At 56.3% G+C, this 16,663-nt stretch overlaps 1 protein-coding gene across 1 annotated transcript; it reads right to left on the bottom strand.

Moving 5' to 3' along the window:
• Nucleotides 1–542: 542 nt before the first annotated feature.
• MAN2B1 (mannosidase alpha class 2B member 1) lies at nt 543–16,306 on the bottom strand. The gene is made up of 24 exons (XM_012790488.3): nt 16,093–16,306; nt 14,875–14,977; nt 14,572–14,745; nt 13,542–13,735; nt 12,019–12,151; nt 11,626–11,771; nt 11,313–11,429; nt 9,060–9,142; nt 8,856–8,976; nt 8,696–8,774; nt 8,408–8,517; nt 7,972–8,079; nt 7,529–7,645; nt 6,414–6,596; nt 5,206–5,303; nt 5,012–5,129; nt 3,502–3,620; nt 3,307–3,408; nt 3,054–3,141; nt 2,854–2,934; nt 2,226–2,453; nt 1,449–1,604; nt 1,181–1,283; nt 543–757 (listed from the first exon to the last, which is right to left on the bottom strand). Exons 1-24 carry the CDS (start codon nt 16,252–16,254, stop codon nt 648–650), a joined length of 3,033 nt encoding a protein of 1,010 aa, XP_012645942.2. The 5' UTR covers nt 16,255–16,306; the 3' UTR covers nt 543–647.
• Nucleotides 16,307–16,663: the final 357 nt, after the last annotated feature.

The following is a 16,663-nucleotide window of genomic DNA, read 5'->3' as shown; positions in this document are numbered from 1 at the left end:
TCTAAAAAATACTACTACTACTAAAAACAATAAACCTTAGGCTTAACCCAATGTCTCTGTCCTCTGCAACAGACCCCAGAGTACACCAAAAGCCCAGGGTGCACCAGGCTCTCTGCTCCAGCCCACCTGTCCAAGGCCTCACTTTGGGACCTGCTTCTGATGTCACCTCACCCCCCAGGACCTCCCAGATTCCTTGCCCTGGCAGCCCAGTCCCCCCATGGCCAGGTCAGGAAAGTCCCAGGGTGTGTCTTGTTCTCTGGGCGTAAGTCCAGCACAGGCCTACCCTCAGCGACTTCTCAAGACAGCTGTGCCATGGCCTGAGAGGACAAGGAATAAAGAAGAAGGAAGAGGGCGGAGGGGAGAGTGAGGCTAGGTGAGGACCGTAGAGGGTCTGCTGTGAGGATTCCGGCCAGCAAGAGACCTCCCTGCGAGGCCCAGGACCAGGGCTCACGGAGGGCTTGCTGACTTTTCTGGGTCATACATTGTATCCCCCTCTAAAAACCAAACAAAAACACCCACACTCACTCACACTGCCACATGTGTCTTAGTGATGGCATTTTAATGGCTTTTGTTGGTGGCAGCAACAGCAAGAGGAGAGGAAGAGTCTGCCCTGCTCCCAGGGGCTCCGAGGGGGCATCCTAGCATGTCTAATTATTCTTCTTCCATTTAACTGTGGCCAGGAAGGTACGGATTTCCATGGGCTGCAGTGTGACAGCGGCCGGGTCCAGTACGTAGGGAGTGGAGCGGGGACTAGGGCCTGGGGAGGTGCAAGGGGGAAAGGAGGAGTGAGGGGCGCAGACTTCTGCCTCACCTCACTGTGCTCCCTCCCCTGGGCCTGCACGCAACAGTCCCTCCCCAAATCTGTCCAGAGAGCCTCCCAAACCCCTTCAACTGCTTCTCCGGGCCTGACTCTCACCCCCCAAACCCCTCCAGTGCCTGGCCACAGCCCTCATACTTTCTGGCCAATCCCACTGGTAAAGGACACCCTCCCAGAACTAGACAAGGGCAGAGATTCTTGTTCTTGGGACTAAACTCCATCCCCAAACCTTCAAGACCCATTGCTAGTTTGCTGCCCCATTGCAGATCCTTAAGCCTCTAACCTGGATCCTAGGCCTCACGTGAGGCCCCCAGCTGCCCGTCCCAGGCAGGAACCCCTCCCGACCCTTGGCCAGGTCACCACCTGTGTTTGGTCTCCACTTGAGGCGGGAAGCGGTGGCCCGGGGCTGGTTGGCAGCCAGCGTGGTCTCCTGCAGGCGGGTGATGGTGAAGGTGGAGAACATGTCCTGTGGGCAGTGGATGGGTCCAGGTGAGTGCGGGCAAAACGGCCCGGTTTCCCCTCTCTCGCCTCTCTCTCTCTCTCTCTCTCTCTCTCTCTCTCTCTCTCTCTCTCTCTCTCTCTCTCTCTCTCTCTCTCTCTCTCGCCTCCTTCCCAATTCTGCCCTCCTCACCCGCAAGTCCAAGGTGACGGGGGAGCTCAGGTTGCGTAGTGAATCCTCGTTTATGGCGAACTGGTGCTCGAAGCGCAGCAGCAGCACCCCCGGGCCCCAGCTGGCCAGTGTGAGCAGGTGCACCGAGGGCGGCAGCTCCCAGCGCAGCCCTGAGAACTGCGGAAGACAGACGCGCGCGCGAGTCGCGGAGGGGCGGGGCGTGGACGCAGAGGGGCGGGGCCGAGCGGCGGTCAGGCGGGCCAGGGCGTGTGGGGGCGGGGTTTAGCCAGGGATGGGCGGGGCTAAGCCAAGTTGGGCGGGGCTCAGCCAAGTTAGGCAGTCGGGGCGGGAGAGCTGACCCAATGAGGGGATAGGGCGGCCCGAAGCTGGGGGCGGGCCCCAGACCTGGGAGTCCCTGCCAGGAAGGGACAAAATTCTGGCCTTGTGGCGTTAGGGCGGGGCTGAATCGAGGCGTGGTGGGTAAGGCAGGACAGAGCCCGGAGGAGAAAGGGGATGGGGGCGCTTATGGGGCAATGGGCGTGGCTTCAGTGAGATGGGCGGGGCCAAGGCGAGTAGGCAGTTAAGGGGACCCACCTGGGGCTGTGCCCTGAGAAGAGTCCAGGTGGGCTGTGGCTGGGCGTGGGGCTGAGCCGGACTAGTTATGGCCTCCCCAGGGCAAATCAGGGGAGGCGGAGGGCCAGGTGGGTCCCCCAGGAGCCCAGGAGTATCCTCACTCAACCCCAACCCCTGGAGGCCTCATTCTGGTCCTCCCTTTCGGGCCTCCCTCTCACCCCTCACCTGCTTGCGTGGAGAAGCCCAGAGATTGTAGAGGACGCTGTCACCCTGGGACAGCACCACCTGCGGGGCCAGGACAACCTTCTCTGCCAGCAGCCGGTGCCCCGCGGCCGCAGTCTTGACGGTGTCCAGCAGCACGAAGTGACGCCCTCGCACCCACGCCCCCGACCCCAACTCCATCAGTGGCTCGTCTACTCCACGACCATCATCTCTCACCAGCTTCCGGTGCACCTGGGAGGAGAGTTGCCGGGAGAGGGTGAGGTGAGGGTCGTAGGTCTTTCGGGTGTCCCTGGGTCAGAAATTGGGTAAGAGCTTGTAGGAACATCAACAGAAAGTAAAAGCAGGGTGGAGGGGGGGGACAAGATGAGGATGAAAGCGAGGATCTGGTAGGGGGACCCCAGCAGAGGTGGGATCCTCCCTGGCGAGGGGACCAGGGCAGAGGGAGCTAAGTTCCTAACGCAGGGAGCGTCAGAGCCTGCAGGGGGTGCCTGGGTAGGAATCGGATAAAAGCTGGGGAAAAAGTCAAACATAAGAATGGAGTTCTCAGCTTAGTGGAGGTCACAAGCCTTCGGAAACAGCCTTCCAGGTCCAGCAGGGGGACCCGGCCTGGATGGGGCCCTGACGCACTCACCATGAGCTCCAGCGAGCCTTTCTGCAGGCTGCTGCCCCCCTGGGAGCGGTCGGTCAGCACGGTCAGCTGCACTTGCCCATCCTGGGGGGGAGGGGCAGAGTGAGGGGCCAGCCCCAGCCTCAGGCAGTCGGGACATGATGGGATGAGGAGCGGCTCCCACTCTGCAGAGGCCCGGTAGGGGCGGGGTGGGGGAGGGGTACCGTGATATAAATCCGAGTGTTCACTGGATAGTAGTTTCCAGCCACCGGCTCGGTCTGTTCCAACGTCCAGGTGGGTCGGTAATCCCGCCTGGGGTGGGGTGTGATTTGGTCATGTCTGGGGTCTGTGTCCCCCACTCCTCATACCCCCTTCCCCTTCTCCCCACCCCACACTCACGTGATCAGAAAATGCCCCCACTGCCCATGGGCCCCGGCACACCACAAACCACCGCGCCACGCCCTCGGCCCATCCCACCTCCTCTCCAGGATTTCGCGGCCATTGCTGTCTGTGTAGAAGACTTCGCCTGTCTCCAGCAATGTGTCAAAGCGGCTGATGACCTCCTTCCCCCAGGAATCGCTATAACCGATGGGATGGCAAGGTTGTGAGCCTCCCCTAAACCCGGCTCTGTCCTTGCCCCCCACACTCCAGCCCCAGCCCTGTACCACTCACGTCACAGGGATGGGCCCCACGGTCCACTCCAGCTCCAAGTGCCTCTGTCCTGGGTACAGTCGAACCACCTGGGAACACCAGGCTGAGAAATTCTGGTGCACCTCCTGCACCAAGGCCGTCTGCGGGCACACAGGGATGCAGGGCAGGTATCAGCCCACACCTGAGCAGAGGCGAGCCCTGCAAATGTGCCCCCACCCATAAATGCCTATATCAGGGTAGACCCCACCAACAGCACGCCCGCACTTTCTACTTCAGTCACTGCCACATAATTCGTAAATGTGGCATGCATGCTTGCTGCCCTCCACTCCTCCTTGTCCCCTCCTTAGAATAAGATTCTAGCTTGGCACATGACTACCTGGAACAAAGGTAGACTGTCTAGTCTTTCCTGAGACCATCAGTAGCTGTGTAACCATGGTTTGCTAGCCCCCCCACCACCAGGGTAAGTAATCAAAGTGGTATGAACAATGTTCCTTATCCCTTTCCCTCTGCCACTGGCTCAAATGCAGATGTGATGGCTGGAGCTTGGGCAGCCATCTTGGGCCATGATGTAGAAGCAGACTGTTGAGGAAGGCAGAGCAATGAGAGAGAAGGGGTCTGGGTGGCTGTGGAATGACCCCACCTTCACTGGATGGCCCAGCCAGACTTGCTGTTAGAAGGAAAGAATCTTCTATCTTGTTCTAGGCACAGTTAATTTGGGGAACTGTGTTCAAACAGGCAAAACTACATCTTAATACAGTGACCCAAGTGTGCAGATGTTCACCTCAAAGGGAAGTAACATCAAAGGTGAGGCTCTTGAACCTGCGTGAATGTCAGTGTTGCCATTACCTACCCTGTTCCCACCATAAGAGGAAACATCAGTGAGAGGCCTTGGGAAAGCACTGTTTCCAACCAGATGCACCCTCAGATATCTACCCTAAGTGAGACTCACCCAAGGCCTAACCAAGTGTGAACTCTTACATATCCACCCCAGATATAAACTCTTCTTACTACAGACCCCTGGGCTCAAGGGATCCTCCTGCCTCTGCCTCCCAAGTAGCTGAGACTGCGGGCACATGCCATCACGCCCAGGTGATTTTTCTATCTTTTGTAGTCTCCTGTGTTGCCCAGGCTGGTCTCAAACTGCTGATCTCAAGCTATCCTCCCACCTTGGCCTCTCAAAGTGCTGGGATTACAGGCATGAGCCACCGCACCTGGTGCTTGGTGAACTTCTGAAGCAGAAGCAGCTACAATCGGCTCCCCCCATTCAAGGGCTGAGTAGGAACTCGCCACCCTAATCTCCAAAGCTAAGTACGATCGTGACACCCACAGATGTGAATGACTGTGTCGAGAAAGGCTCTCACACAATCAGCCTTGAACATCAACCCTGTGGGAGAACCCTCAAGTATTCCTAAGACTCGGGTCTCAGCTCCCTTACCTGAAGATGTCAATCCTCTGCGCACAGCCCACCACCACCCCCGGGCTCCACACGCTCCCCCCTCCCACTGCCCACTCGTCATTCCTGGTCACAGACCTTCACCACTTGGGTTCGAGCCCAGCGGCTCACAGGCAGTGGTTGCTGTCGGGTTGGTCTAAAGATGTAAGCACCCGAGGTCTGGGAGCTTCTGTTGTCGCCTACGCTGGCATTGTACCTGCAGCCGAGGCGGGTGAGTCAGGTCCAGGCTCCACACGCCGCCCGCCTCCCTGTGCCTGGTGGCCCTGCCTCACCAGTAGAAGCCCTGCTGAACAGGTAGCAGGAGGTTCTTCTCCAGGTTTTCAATCTGCATCAAGAGCCCCGTTTTCGGGTGGAACGTTGCACGGATGAACTGGGAGAAAAGGGTTGACAGATGTTAATCACCACTGCCTCAGCCAACAGCAACCCCATCTGTCCCGGGGCTCAGGACAAAACCCTGGTGTCACCCTTACCTCCTGCCACTGTCTAACTCCTCATACTTGATCCTAGTAGCCCAGCCCAACAGCTTCAACTTTATCCTCCATCTCCCCACTTTGGGGCCTTCCGGGGCTAGTGCAGGTCCCGTTTCCCTGCAGGACCCCCCCACAATCTGTCCCCCACAACAGCCAGAAGGCACCTGTGACACCCTAAGTCTCATCAGAGCCCTTGTCTTCTCCAAACCAGGGACAACTTGGGCATCTGATCTAGGAACCAAAAATGCCAGGACTCAAGAGACATTTAGGGTCCCACAGGAATGTTTGGACTTCGTTTAGAATCAGAAGAAAACATAAATACAATAATAATATATTATAATGAAGCCTGCCTGGGTGGTATTTATTGTCCTAACAACACCATCATAAAAATTCATTTTTTTTCTTTTTTTTTTTTTTGATGAAAGAAATGGCCCCCAAAGACAAAACTGCTAGGGCCCAGGACAGTCTTAATGCAGCCCTGTCCTGCCGGTGGCTCTTTTGCATTACAAGCCGAAGTCTTCCTATTGGTTCTCAAGGCCTGACCTGTCACCTCCTTATGTTGTCCACAAGGAACCCAGTGTTCCTTGTGGTCACTTGAATGTGGCACACTCTCCTGCCTGAGGGCTGCTGAGTGTGCTGTGTGTGCTCTCCCCACCTAGACTCCTCTTGTCCCAAATAGCCACAGAGCTTTCTTCCTCAGGTCTCAGCTTAAATGTCACCTTCTCAATAAGGCCTTCCTTGACATCCCCTCTAAAATTGCAAACCAACACCTGCCATCAGCTCTGACCTGTCTATCAAGTGTGACCCATGGTCACAGTGGGTCCTCATACAAACCCCAGGAAAGGACACTGAGGCTCAGACAAAGGTCACTCCCTCAAGGACACACAATCAGGGGAGTGGTGATAACAGACCATGAGCCCAGGATCTGCTGACCCGGAGTCCATGTGGTTCACCATGACAGTGCAAATTTGTCACAGGGGGCCGGGAAGGGGATCTGAATGGGGTCTCACCTCATTCTCAATGGTCAAGATGTGGGTTGAGGGCTTCTTGGATTTGGTTTTTAGCTTGTGGACCCGGGGGGCTGGGCTGTTTGACATGGCTACTGAATACACGCTGAAGCCCAGGGCAGGCACCGAGGCTGAGAACAGCAGCTCTGAAAGGTCCCTCTGCTCTGTGCTGGGAGTTACCACCACCTGGGGTAAGAGAGAAAGGAAACTGAGTCAAGGTATTATGAGTACACATATAAAGCCACATATACATGGAGGTATCAAACTCAAGCTGGGGGAAGGAGCCCTGGGATGGGGAAAAAATTCTAGGTGTTGGGGACGGGGCAATGGGGGTAGCAGTTTCCACAGAAAAAAACTGCATAGAAGAGGCCGGGCGCAGTGGCTCACGCCTGTAATCCTAGCTCTCTGGGAGGCCGAGGCGGGCGGATTGCTCGAGGTCAGGAGTTCAAAACCAGCCTGAGCAAGAGCGAGACGCCGTCTCTACTATAAATAGAAAGAAATTAATTGGCCAACTAATATATATACAAAAAATTAGCCGGGCATGGTGGCTCATGCCTATAGTCCCAGCTACTTGGGAGGCTGAGGCAGGAGGATTGCTTGAGCCAGGAGTTTGAGGTTGCTGTGAGCTAGCCTGACGCCATGGCACTCAATCTAGCCTGGGCAACAAAGTGAGACTCTGTCTCAAAAAAAAAAAAAAAAAATTGCACAGAAGATTCACGACGTGGTAGAAATCCACTGGGAGGATGCAGAGACCTCCTGGGGAGCAGTGAGGGAAGAAGTAGGGGAAGAGATACTTGAGGCAAGGGAAAGATGGGAAGATTTTGGGGAGAAGAGGTTTGTGGAAGGAGGCTTTCTGGGGTAGAGGATACTCATAAACAGGAAGAAAATTTCTGGGGGGGGTGGATATTAAAAAGGGGACCTCTCATGGGAGGCAGATGACCCTAAGGCAGGCTGATGCTAAGGGGCAAAGGGGGAAGATATTCATGGGCAGGAAGTGTTCATGGAGAGAGTTGTTATTCATGAGGGGTGGTACCCAAGAGAAGGAGGTGTCTAAGAGGGGAGGGGTGAACTGTCCATAAGAAGTGTCCAAGGGGGGAATATTCGTCATATGGGCTCACAGAGCTCTGCACAGCCTTGCCATTGGGGTCCTTCACGACGAAAAGGCTTTTGCTGACCGGCAGCCGCACCATCCAATCCACCTTTCGTGCAAGGGGGTTATACACGATGACCTGGAACTGGGGTGAGAGGGTCATTGAAGGTTTGCAGGCCTTCTCCAAACCCACCCACCTCGCACAGCCACGTCCCTGAGTGGTCTCGGTGTGCTCAAGGCCCTCCAGGCCAAACTCCTTCGTGGTGCATTGGTCTCTGTCCTGTCCCAGCTTCACTGCGCCCCAGGTCATCTCACCCCACCCAGTACAGTCCTCCACAAAATTTTCGCAACCACCCCCTGTACAGTCCATCGACCCCCTGTTCGCCCCACCGGGCGATCTGCAAGGTCTCCCCAGCTCTGGTGGCACCCACGGGACCTGCCTCCCGGCCCCGGCCCTCCCGCCTGGCTCACGCTGGACGCTGTCTCGCTGAGCGGGCAGATGCTGATGTTGAGGTTGGGGCAGAACGTGAAGGCGGCCTTGGAGCGGGAGAGCCGCGCGAGCGCGTTGCTCAGGAGAACCTGGGGAGGACGGGGAGGAGTCCCACCACGGGACGGTCGGCTCGGGACTATCCCTCCCGCCGCCCCTCCCGAACCCTCCCAGGCCCCGCCCCGTTCCTGTCCCCGCCTCCCACGGGCCCCGCCCCCAGCGCGAGCTCTTCTAGGCGCCACCCCGCTGCCCTCGGCCACGCCCCATACGCGTCTTCGCCCTATCCTGTCCCCGCACTGAGAAGCCCCGCCCCCAAGCCCCTCCCAGGCCCCGGCCCTGCGGCCCTCCACCACGCCCCACACCTGTCTCCGCCCCGTCTCAAGCCCTCGCCCCGCCCCTTCCAGTCCCCGCCCCACGCACCTGGCACGGCTCCCAGCCCCCCGCGAGCTGGCGCGCGTAGTCGTAGGCCACGTGCTGTTTGGAGGTGCCGCTGACCGCGTCGTGATGCTGGAGCACCGCCATGGCCTCATCTGCAGGCCGACGGAGAGTCGGGTGGGGTTCCACGGGACTCCCGGCCCGGCCACCAGGAGAAGCCAAAGGTCTCCAGTGGACCGCGTTCTTTGGGGCTTTAGGAGGGGACTCGAGGGGGCGACCTAGGGATGGTCTCCAGCGTCGGCCCCCGCCCTGTCCCCTCTGCCAGACACCTACTGAGGGGTGCACTGCTTCCTGTGCCGTAGGGTCCCTCGTTGGCCGCCGGACCCACCAGCGCCTCCAGCTGGTTGCACACCTGGGGGGGGCAGGGAGTATGTTGGGGCACCGGGCCTGAGGGGCCTCCTGGGCTGCCGCCTCGAGCCTGGCGCTCACCCACCTGCAGGAAGTTGTAGCTGAGGCGCTCGTAGCGTTTGAGGGCCGGCCGGCTGGTGAAGTAGCCGGTCCAGAACATGGAGGGGCCGTCCGCATAAGGGAAGAAGTCGTCCTGTTTCACCGACCTGCAGTGCCAGGGACATTGACAGCAGGGTCATGACCCACCGGGGCATGCCAGCCCCCCCATCTCCCCAGTCCCCCCAAATACCAGGTGAGGTTGGCCTTGTTCAGCTCCCAGAGGTAACAAGCGGGGGTGGAGTAGAGAACATTGACTCGGCTCCCGTTTGCCTGCTGCCGGGGGGAGGTGTCTGTGTGAGCCCGCGGGAGTCACACCTTCCCGGGGCCCACCGGGGTTCACGCATCCAGCAGGTTCAGAGGCTCTGAACACACATTTCGAGTGCAAACCAATGGTCCAGTGCGAAAGTGAATTTGGGCTGAAGCCAGTATTACCAGCCTTGAAAGGATTTCAGAGATGCAAGCAGCAGCCTGAACTTTTACTAAACTCCTTTTTATTAATTCCAATTTTATTATTAAAAACTGTCACGGACAAACCAAGTGTGACATTATAGGGCAGGAATAATCATTTTTCAGCAGCCAGCATCAGATTGTTACCAAAAGACACAATTTTTATAATGGATGGAAGTCCAGCTGAGGGAGGTGGAGGAAGAAGATGACCTCCATGAGGAGGAAAAGGATGTTTGTTCTGCTGGTGCTGTGTCCCCAGTGTACACAGTAGGTGCTCAATCAACATGTGAGTGGGCAAAGGGCTGTACATGGGACTACAAGCTTTATGTGCACACACAGTGAAACACACAGACACACATTCATACGCTGTGTTCATTCACCAGTCACTCAGTTCTTCAATATGCTCAGGATTGCAGGCTCCACCCTCATGGAATTCATAGCCAAGTGGAGGAGAGAGACATAGAACAGATGGCCAGTTGGTTACGACTGACCTGGATGTGGCATCTTAGCTATTGACTGAAGCTGGTATAAGCACAGAGGAAAGATCAGGGCTCTGCCTGGGGTTAGGCGAGGGCTTCCTGGAGGAGGAGACATTGCAGCTGGTGTCTTAAAGCAGGAGCAGGAAGTTTTCAGCCAGAAATAATGATAAACAACCACTAATATGTATTATGTGCCAGGCACTGTTCTACTGGTCAATGCCAGGGGTCCTCAAACTTTTTAAACAGGGGGCCAGTTCACTGTCCCTCAGACCGTTGGAGAGTGCGCACTGTGGGCCCGGGACAAGTCGGCTGTTAAGCAGGACAGGCAGCGGCAGCAAAAACACCCAGAGGGCCGGATAAATGTGCTAGGCGGCTGTAGTTTGAGGACGCCTGGTTTATGCCAATAAACTCATTAACAGGCCTGTGAGATGGGGACCACCATTATGCCCATTTTGTAGATGAGAAAACTAAGGCACTGAGTGCTGAAAATCATTTCTTAAGATCACAGAGCCAGTAAGTGGCAAAGCCAGGATTGGAACCCAGGGACTCCATTTCCAGAGTTTATAAAATGGAGTCAATGACAGGAGAAACAGCAAGAGCGTATGACATCATGGTGGCCCAGGGACATGGTATTTGCAGAAGAAAGTGGTCAAGATGTTGAAGCCTCAGCAGGGGTCAGGGGCATGGGAGGACTGAGAAATGTCTTTTGGAAGACCCTGGGTGACGACTGGTTATTGAGAGTTGTTTTTGTGAAACAGCTGTTCGAGGAGCGAGTGAGAGGTGGGGACAGAGACTGCACAGGTAGTGACATGTCTGAGATGGGAGAGGGGGGAAAAAACCAAGTTTCTGTGCTGACAGGAAGTAGCGACTGCCTGTGCACACAGCTACAACCACAGGCCACTTATAGGAACACAGCAACACATCTGTGGTAGGTAGAATAATAAGCACCAAAGATGTCCATGTCCTTTTGATCGCCAGGACCTATGACTATGTTAGGTTACGTGGCAAAGGAAGGCTACAGGTGGAATTAAGTTTGTTTATGAACTAATCTTAAAATAGGGAGATTATCTTGGATTATATAGCAGGCCCAATGTAATCACAAAGATCTTAAGAATTAGAAGAGGTGAGAATGAAAGAAAGAGATGTGATTATGGGACCAGGTCAGAGAGATGCTATGAGGCTGGCTTTGAAGTTGGAGGAAGCAGCCACAAGCCAAGGAATGTAGACGGCCTCTAGAAGCCAGGAAAAGCAAGGAAAAGTATTCTCTCCTGGAGCCTCCAGAAGGAACCAGCCCTTCCAACTCCTTGATTCTAGGTCCGTGACACCTGTACCAGACTTCTGACCCACAGGATTGTAAGACAATGTATCTCTGTTGTCTTTGAGCTGCTAAGGTTGTAGTAATTTGTTACGGAAGCAATAGAAAAACTAAGACAGCACCCAGAGCTATGCACATGACCCAAGGCCCAGGAACACAAGCACGTACATGCACCCAGACATCACAAGGTAGGCACACTGACCTTGGCATTCACCAGCTGGATGAGTTTGTCAAGATTCTTGAACCACATATGGGCATTCTCATATTGGAAGTCCGAGCCCATGGTCATCACGATATGGTTGGTGCGGTAGTGCTGGCTCTGCAGGGCAGAGGGGAGTCCTCAGGCCAGGGTGTCCCGAGCCACCCCTGTGTATAGCTTGGTATATGTGTAGCAATGGTGAATGGAATACAATTTTCCTCCAAGGGGTATGAGAAGGTTTTAGGGCACACAGGCCATGGAAAGGACTCGGTACCTTGTATACACGAGACCTGCAGGTTCTAGACACCAGGGTTACCTGCGAATTGGCCACATCCAGGAAGTGTCGAACCACATGGTTGGCGTTGTACTCGGAGCTATTGGGGTCCTCCACGATAGGCTCGTCACTACACATCTCATCCCAGCATAGACCCTTCGGTGGTTCGTAAATATTAGGGAGTACACCTGTGGGACCACACCAGGCTCAAGGGGTGTCCCAGCACCCCACACCTACCCTGGGGTCAGAGTTTGCCATGCCCCACCCAGGAAGGGCTTCACAACTTGCAGGGCCCAGTGCACAAGGAAAATGCAGGACCCTTGTCCACAGATTATTAGGAATACTAGGACAGTGACCACAGAGCATTAGACTAAGCCCAGGGCCCTTTGGAGCATAGGGCCCCGTAGGCCAGCCCTGCCCCACTGGGCCCCTCACCAGTGAAGAGGTCAGCGATCGGGGGCCTCAGGCTGGCACTGGCCCGCCACAGCTGCTCCATCTCCTCCGTCAACTCACGCTGCATTTTATCTTGATAATCAAGGCGCCCCAAGAAGAAGCCATCAAAGCCCATCTAGGAGTGGGACAGGAGACAGTGTGAATCAGTGCCCAGCACTGTCACCAAAGCTCCCCTCAGCTCCGGGGTGGCAAGTCAGAGCCCACATAGAAAGTGGGGCTGAATGAGGGAGGCCTCCAGTTTCCTTCCAGGATTGAGAAAGGACCAGAACACACCACCCTAGAGAACAGGGAGCTGGAAGATTGAAAGCCAGAACCCACCTCCACCTCCCCAATATGGTCAAAGCCCAAAGGAGGCCTGATTCCAGGAGGGAGGGCCCCTTCTGCAGCCTGAGGATGGACAGGGACAGAACACAGCTAATGACAGGGTCTTGCTCTGTCACTCAGGCTAAAGTGCAGTGGCAGGATCATAGCTCACTGCAGCCTCAATCTCCTGGGCTCAAGAAATCCTCCTGCCTCGGCCTCCCAAGTAGCTGGGACTACAGCAGCTATAAGCATGTGCCACCATGCCCAGATGATTTTTCTTTCCCTTTTTTTTTTTTTCTTTGAGACAGAGTCTCACTCTGTTGCCTGAGCTAGAATGCCGTGGCATCGGCCTAGCTCACAGCAACCTCAAACTCCTGGGCTCAAGCGATCCTCCTGCCTCAGCCTCCCAAGTAGCTGGTACTACAGGCATGTGCCACCATGCCCGGCTAATTTTTTTTCTATATATTTTTAGTTGGCCAATTAATTTCTTTCTATTTTTAGTAGAGATGGGATCTTGCTTTTGCTCAGGCTGGTTTTGCACTCCGGAACTTGAGCGATCCACCCACATAGGCCTCCCAGAGTGCTAGGATTACAGGCGTGAGCCACCGCACCCGGCCTGATTTTTCTATTTTTTGTAGAGACGGGGTCTTGCTATGTTACCCAGGCTGGCCTCAAATTCCTGGCCTCAATTGATCTTCCCTTCTCAGCCTCCCAAAGGGCTAGCATTACAGGTGTGAGCAACTGTGCCCAGCCCAAAGCCAGTTTTGAAGCACAGTACAGCCAGACAGAGTGGCTCACATCCATAATCCCAGCCCTTTGAAAGGCCGAGGCAGGAGGATCGCTTGAGGCCAGGGGTTCGATACCAACCTGGCCAACATAGTAAGACTCCTGTCTCTGCAAGCAGGGTAGGCATCCATATGAAACCCAGCTTGGGGAGAAGCCAGGATGGTGGCAAGTGGGTGGGGCCAGAACACGGAGAAGGGCGGGTCAGGAGAGGAGACAGAGCCAGCCCCAGCTGGGTCAGTCCCGGACCTAGATCTAGATGGCTGAGTGAGGCCAGAGCCGGAGTCGCTCCAGGGGCAGGGCCTCATCGCGCCAGCAGGACATCTCTGTGAGATTGCAGGGGGGAGGCGGGGCTTGAGTGGTCATGGGCGGAGTCAGAGCGAGTGAAGGGGCAGGTCCAAGGGAAGTCGGGACAGCACCTGGGAAAACAGCGAGGCCTGTTCCCGAGAGTGGCCGAAGGGGTCTATGTGCCAGGCCACACGGGGGCGCCCGTCGTTGCCGAATGTGTCCTTCAGGAAGCGCAGCCCAAGTGTCATCTGGTCCACGATGGCGCCGTAGTGCGTGGCCCCCTCATCGTTCATCACCCAGCCACCGTTGGCAAACTGCAGGGACCCTGTTCCAGGAGAGAAAAGGTCAGGGTCAGAGCCAGGATGGGGCCAGGTGCTGGGGACAAGGAGGCCGGCCTGTGTGCTCAAGCCAGGTGGAAGGAGAAGAGGGTTCTCTCCCAGGCCAGTGTAGCTGGATAAGGAAAGACTTCCCAGAGGACCCCCTGGAGGTGGGGCCTTGACGGATGCACAGGAGTTCTGCAAATAACAGAAGGAGACAGTGTGAATCAGTGCCCAGCACTGTCACCAAAGCTCCCCTCAGCTCCGGGGTGGCAAGTCAGAGCCCATGTAGAAAGCGGGGCTGAATGAGGGAGGCCAGTTTCCTTCCAGGCTTGAGAAAGGACCAGAACACACCACCCTAGAGAACAGGGAGCTGGAAGATTGAAAGCCAGAACCCACCCCCACCTCCCCAGTATGGTCAAAGCCCAAAGGAGGCCTGATTCCAGGAGGGAGGGCCCCTTCTGCAGCCTGAGGATGGATGGGGACAGAGCACAGCTAATGACAGGGTCTTGCTCTGTCACCCAGGCTAGAGTGCAGTGGCAGGATCATAGCTCACTGCAGCCTTAATCGCCCGGGCTCAAGCGATCTTCCTGCCTCAGCCTCCCGAGTAGCTGGGACTACAGCAGCTATAGGCATGTGCCACCATGCCCAGATAATGTTTCTATTTTTTGTAGAGATGGGGTCTGCAAATAAAGGGAGATTCCATGCGGGTGGAGTGGCACTCATGTCCAACTGACGTGGCGTGATGATAAAATCTCAGAAACCAGGATTGCAGAAGCAGAAGCTGGGCCAAGCTTCCTTTTTTCACTTCCTTGGGGTTTTCACTTCCTTGGGGCAGGCTCACCCTGGCCCACCAGTTCCCGCACGATTTCCTGTGTCACATTTGTCTGCTGGTTCCACCAACGAGAGAAGAAGGCCATCTCCACGTAGATGAAGCGGCGGGTGGGGTCCTCCTGGAGGGCTGAGATGACTGAGTCCAGGATGTACTGCACAGCGCCCTGCTGGTAGAGCTCCCTGGCTGTGGACACAGGGGTGTGGACACAGGCTGTCAGGGGCCAGCAGAGCTAAGCAGAACATTCCCAGACACAAGAGCCCAAGGCACTGCCCCAGAAGGGACTAGAAGGGCCAGTCCCTACTTTCTACTCACTGCCATAATAGTATTGGTCCACCGTCTTGAGCCAGCCCACGTCGTCATGTGTGTGGGCCACCAGGTGCACGTTGAGCATGTCTGGCTGCACTGGGTGGCATGTCTGCATAGGGACCCCAAACACACACACATACCCTATCAGTAACCCGGAGTTCAGAGGCAGGCTGGGGTGGGGGTGGGGTGGGGGTGGGGAGGTGGAGGGAGAGTGCAAAGCTAGTCTTGATCTAGAAGTGAGTGACTCAGGAAGTAGAGAGGAGCCCTGACCTTGCCTATGTGCAGAGGCCAGGCCCTCCCAGGTGGGACACACACATAGCTGTGCTCACAGATTTAACTCCCACTTTGCACGACCCCACAAACCAGCTCTCATGGTTTCACCCGGAGAAAATAATAATAGTAGTAGTTGATGTTGGTTAAGCATTTGCAAAAGGCAGACAGTCACCCTGGAGGATGGGGCGGTATTATCCTCAGTTTTCAAATGAGGGGACTGGCCGGGTTCGGTGGCTCACGCCTGTAATCCTAGCACTCTGGGAGGCCGAGGCGGGAGGATTGCTCGAGCTAAGGAGTTCGAAACCAGCCTGAGCAAGAGCGAGACCCCGTCTCTACTATAAATAGAAAGAAATTAATTGGCCAACTAATATATATAGAAAAAAATAGCCGGGCATGGTGGTGCATGCCTGTAGTCCCAGCTACTCAGGAAGCTGAGGCAGGAGGATCGCTTGAGCCCAGGAGTTTGAGGTTGCTGTGAGCTAGGCTGACGCCACAGCACTCACTCTAGCCTGGGCAACAAAGCGAGACTCTGTCTCAAAAAAAAAAAAAAAAAAAGAGGGGACTGAGGCTCTGAGAGGGGTGGTGACTTACCCAAGGTCCCACAGCCAGGAAGTGGAGGAGCTAGGCTGGAACTCCAGACGGGCTGACTCCAGAGTCCCGGCTTTCAACCAGTACCCCCTCTCCACACACACACCCCGCTGCTCACTCCCGGCCCCTCCAAACGCATGGTTAAGTGCATGAAACGTCCAGGCAAGCGACATGTGGACGCAGGTACAATCAGCCCCATTCTCAGGTGCACACAACCAGAGCTCGCAATGACACAAAGCACGCACTCAGACCACCCTGTCATATCAGCAACCATTCTCGGCACCCACAGAACAGACCACTCACACCTTGGGGCCGGTTCCTGTAAGTTTCCACCCCCCCACCCCACCCCCCGGCCTAGCTCACCTCGTATCCCGCAGCCCGAGCGCCGGGCGCTGCCAGCAACACCAAAAACAAACAGGGCAGAGGCGGGAGCGGTGGCCGCAGGGCCCGGGAGCTGGTCCAGGGCCTCGCCGCACGTGGGCAGCCACCAGAGCGGACCAACAAAGCCCGCGCGACGGTGACCATGGCTCAGTGGTGGCTTCCTGAGGCTTCCCCGGCCCCCGTAAAGAAGGACAGACGCCCCGCCCCCAGAGACGGCCTGGCCAATCGGCGCCGGCGGGGGCGCGGCTAGGCCGCAGCCTGCCGGGTCATGGGACCTGCTGTATCCCTAGGCAGACCTAGTGTCGCTAGGAAATGCAAGAAAGCCCCCCGGCGTGTTCCACCCTCCGGGCAATTGGTTAGCTAGAAGCGCATTTGGCTTTTCTCCTGCTTTGTGGGGCCTTAGAGTGCCTCCCTTCCCCTGCACTGCAAGGGGAGTTCGTTTTGCCACTTCCCAGTCCCCGCAGGATAGAACGGGACCCTCATCCAACCCTGCCTGCTCCTAGCCAACTTTGGCCTCTTTGTCCCGGTGGGAGCCGAGGTCTGTTTTTCTTGA

This window comes from Microcebus murinus, chromosome 27, assembly GCF_040939455.1.
Source record: "Microcebus murinus isolate Inina chromosome 27, M.murinus_Inina_mat1.0, whole genome shotgun sequence".
NCBI lineage: Eukaryota > Metazoa > Chordata > Mammalia > Primates > Cheirogaleidae > Microcebus > Microcebus murinus.
The sequence above is the reverse complement of the archived record's forward strand: the minus strand, read 5'-3'. Positions and strand labels throughout refer to the sequence as shown.